The 4290-nt window shown below is 40.9% G+C and overlaps 1 protein-coding gene across 1 annotated transcript; it reads left to right on the forward strand.

The window, feature by feature from the left end:
• The first annotated feature begins 331 nt into the window (after positions 1-331).
• Positions 332-3912, forward strand: LOC116266446 (probable transcription factor At5g61620). Its single transcript, XM_031647669.2, has 4 exons — positions 332-925; positions 2053-2261; positions 2644-2760; positions 3260-3912. The coding sequence occupies exons 1-4, from the start codon at positions 631-633 to the stop codon at positions 3611-3613; spliced, it is 975 nt and encodes a 324-aa protein (XP_031503529.1). The 5' UTR covers positions 332-630; the 3' UTR covers positions 3614-3912.
• Positions 3913-4290: the final 378 nt, after the last annotated feature.

A 4290-nucleotide genomic window follows, 5' to 3' on the forward strand; every position in this document is an offset into this window, starting at 1 on the left:
GATAGATTTGGTAGATTCGAGGACCATCGTTCTCATAGAAAGAAAAAACTTGATAGAGTTTACTTGGATTAAAACAAGTTCCCCTAAGAAATTGGAGCTATGGCAGACTAGAATCATTTAGTTTAAAAGCCTTTTACTCGATTGCAGGTGAAAGAGAAGCCTTACCAACTTCTGTGCCAACAATGGCTGCTCTAAAACAATCTGCGACAGGAATTAGTTCAGAACCCTGGCTTGCTTATCTAAATTTATTGTTATTCTCCTGCAATAAAATAATAATCAGTTTTGCCCAAGAAAGGCATTTGACAAATTTGGATGTGGCAGCAAAACTGGACGACTTTCTCTCTCTCCTCTGTCATGACGGATGACAACGCCGTAAATCATCAGGATTTCGTCAACAAAGGAGAAGATTGTTATTGTTAGATCACCACACCTCCTCCCTCCCCCACCGTATCAAAGCAAAATCGAGGGGCAATTTTGTTGGGTCTCTCTCTATATATAAACACTACCCCCGTTACCCCGTTCCCCAGAACGGGGCTTTTTTTTTTTCTTCTTTTCTTTTCTGGTTTCTTTCTTTTGGTTGCCTTTTTGTTCTCTGCTTCTCCCTCTAGATATATAGGGGGAGTGAGAGGGATGGCGAAGGAATCGACGGCGAGGAAATGCTCGCACTGCGGGAACAACGGCCATAACTCCAGGACGTGCAGCGGCATGGGTGGTTGCGAGAAGGGAGGAGGTGGGGATGGTGAAGGGTTGATGCTATTTGGCGTGAGAATTGGTGGTGGTGGTGGTGGGGACGGGGAGATGATGAGGAAGTGCAAGAGCATGGTGAACTTGGCGTCGTGCGCCGAGCACAGTTCGGGGGATCAGGGGTATCTCTCCGACGGGCTTGTTCATTCTTCTTCGAATAGAAGGAATGAGAGAAAGAGAGGTTTGCAGCCTTTTTTTCTTTAACATTGTTTGTTTCTCTATCTTGTGACTTTTTCTTTGACGATCCAGTGGCTGTTTTTGTGGTTGTATGTTGCAAAATGCTCCGTCGGTTTTGATTGAGAAAATGGAGAATGTGACAATAATGGCGATGATCTTTATGGTTCATTATTTTCTCAGATCATGAGTGCATTGTGAATTCCCTTGCGGTGCTTGTTAGGTAATTGTTAATTGTTATCGATTTTGTTATGTAGATTATAATAGATTATAACACGTTTGGTGTTGGGTCTCTTGGGTTATTTATCTTTTATTCCGGCATTTCTTTATGCGACGATTTTGGTATTTCTTTACTCGTTTGGTCTGTGTTGCAAGAGCAAAGCAGAGACTAATATCCTTACGAATTGGTGATAAGAAATTGATTCCCATGCCATAATTGTTATGATAATTGAGGAATTATTTTCTTTTTCATTTTAGGAATTTCTGGGTAAAGATCCAATCCTTTTTCTCTATACTGAAATAGGTTTTGTTTTCCTCGTTGGTTTCGTTGTTGTTCGAAACTCTGAATCCAGAAATTTTCAACCACCATGTTGCATATCTTATTTGTTTCTTCTTGGGACTTAGAGTAATGTTAGATAGGACTGTGGAAGTTTAATTGTCTGATTGCTGATTGAATTCATTGACAGCGGATTCCAGGTTATTTACTTTGTCTTTCAAATCCTATGGATAAATTCTGTTGAGTCTACCATTCAAATGGGAGATTTTTTTTTTTAACTAGTAAGAAGGCAATACCCATTAAATTGTTGATCAGGATTCATACTGTCGTTCTATGCTTTAAGAAAGAATTTATGCTGGATTCAATGCATAGGGACTTGGTGCAGTTTGTTACTTTTCAGCAATAAATATCAGAAAACTCTGTTGCTTAATCTGCTTATCGGAACCTCTTTTTTTCCTAAGAAAAGAAAAATTCCGGCAACCCTTTCGGATTAAAAATCACTTTTAGGAACAGCAGCTGCTTGATTGGCTGATCATCTGCAATCCACTAGCTTTGGTTTTTCTTTTTTCTTGAGACAACAGACCTCTATCTTGTTAATGCTCATGTTGTTTTGACTCGAAAAATTTCTCTGCTCTTAGGTGTCCCATGGACAGAAGAGGAGCACAGGACCTTTCTGGCAGGCCTAGAGAAGCTTGGGAAAGGAGATTGGAGAGGAATTTCAAGGAATTTTGTCACTACTAGAACTCCAACGCAGGTTGCTAGTCATGCTCAAAAGTATTTCCTGAGGCAGGCTAGCTGCAAGAAGAAGAAACGCAGATCCAGCCTTTTTGACCTAGTGACAAGCGAGGTTGTAATTCCTTGCCCTTCTTTCTTTATTTTGATTATAACCATTGCAACGAAATCATTGAATGCTTTACCTACACCGTGCTACTACTATTGGTGTCAAAAGACTCAAAATTATAATTACTGTGATATTCAAGAAATGTGACAGTATATAAGGCAGTTTTCCTCCTCCTTGGCTCCTCATCAAGTCTTCTAACTAGCTCAGTTTTGAATAATCTGGTTTTTATCTATCAATTTTCCCGAGGTCTTTGTCTGATTATGGCCCCTTATGTTTTACCTTGGATATTCCTTTTCCTTTACAAGAGAGTTTCCTGTGGTTAACTTGTCCATGTATGACCATTTCTACCGGCAGCCCTTAATTCATATTTATGTTACTCATCTCACAGGGTGGAACTTCAAATGGCAATAACAACAAAGCAGCAGATGCAGGCTCAGATGCTTTCTCAGCGTCACCTTTGGGTATGAGTTGTGATGTTTCTGGTCACAATTATACAAAGTTAGCGGTAAAACATCTATGTCCTTTCTGAAATACTTTTTCTTAATGTATATATGCATCATCTTCGAGTGAAATTCATAAATAGGAATCATTTCCGTTCTAACATGTTCAACCTCCACATGGGAGACCCCCAAGAATGTGTCTTGGAAATCCTTACTGAGCCATAAAAATATTCCACTGGATGAGATAAAGTGATAAACAAATGGTTTTGCCTTTTGCCACCACTATCTCTGATTTGGACATTGAACCGTTGATGGTTGAACAAAATCTGTGTTTCCAATGATTAAGGTGCATATTTTTTTAACATCTTTTTAGCCCTCCCACGTTCTGGGAATGAAATGACATTAACTTAGTCCAATTGCTCCTTCAGTTGTGAAATCAATCCTTAGGTCTTCACTACACATCATAGTATGATATTTTAGATTTCCTTGTGAAGCATGTGTAACTGTTGGACAAATTCATCTTGTGCTGATTAGGTGGATTTTTCTTATTTGATGCTTTCACAGGGAGGATCATCCTCTGGATCTGAAGCTTCACTGCCAGCCTTATCACTGGCCTCAATCAGCGAGTGTTGTGAATCTTCTAACCAATTAAGTCCCGTTTTACAGAAGCCCCATGGCCAAGCAGCTGATTTCACCTCCATTTTTCTTCAACCTTCTCTAAGCTTACTCGCACCGCCCTGCCCAGAAACGGAGACAATCTGTCCACCTGCTCCCAACCATCTGGCTGCCACTCCTTCCAGCCCATCACCTGCAGACACATCCGATTTGGAGCTCAGAATCGCACCTCCACAACCACTAGATTCTGACAAGTTCTCCTCATCCAGCAGTAACTTATTTGATGCCATAAGAGTTGTATAATCGTTGGAAGGATTAGTTCTGTTAAATAGGCAGATGGGCCTTTGTTTCTCCTTTTACTACAACATGAACTTGTATAAAGAGAACGGATGATAGGTTGGTGTAAGAAAAAGGGGTTCTGGCTATGGAGGCTGTGCAGTCTCCCCTGTGCGCTGTGTGATACAGAGGATCTGTCACTGCTACTGTATTTGGAGGTGTCGGGGACGGCAAATAAAGAGATGGGGGGTCGGTGTCTTGACAAATCTGGCCTGTTTTGTTGGCTTCATTACCTTCCCTTAAATCTAAGTCATTTTCTCCAAAAAGTGCAGCTACAGATTGTATGGTTCACATCTATCTATGTTTCCTTTGAGTTGTGGCCGTTGGCCTCGATGCGTTTCTCAGGGTCCCCACATGCTGCTGACAAATTTGGCATGATTCACCAAATTGGTTTGGTGGTCCAGTGAATGGAATTTCTGCGGCTCTCTGTTGCTTGCCCTGCTGTGAAAACGGATCCCATCTTTGGCCTAGTTGTTTGGTTCATAAATTTGTGTATTGAATAATACTACGTGACATAAGCCCAGCCAATGAAATTGGTCCTGACAAACGAGGATAATCTTAGATAAACTAGTGGACGGTGTTGGATTTGATTGTCGGGAACGCATCTTGAAATAATGTCTGTGTTGGGATCGGACTTTGACCTG

Source organism: Nymphaea colorata, chromosome 12 (genome assembly GCF_008831285.2).
Source record: "Nymphaea colorata isolate Beijing-Zhang1983 chromosome 12, ASM883128v2, whole genome shotgun sequence".
Lineage (NCBI taxonomy): Eukaryota > Viridiplantae > Streptophyta > Magnoliopsida > Nymphaeales > Nymphaeaceae > Nymphaea > Nymphaea colorata.

Excerpts from the sequence above, each read along its gene's own strand:
- LOC116266446 (XM_031647669.2), top strand. The coding sequence starts at position 631 with ATGGCGAAGGAATCGACGGCGAGGAAATGCTCGCACTGCGGGAACAAC. Across the intron at positions 2,262-2,643 it reads TTGACCTAGTGACAAGCGAG|GGTGGAACTTCAAATGGCAA; the intron begins GTTGTAATTCCT and ends CTCATCTCACAG. Across the intron at positions 2,761-3,259 it reads ACAATTATACAAAGTTAGCG|GGAGGATCATCCTCTGGATC; the intron begins GTAAAACATCTA and ends ATGCTTTCACAG.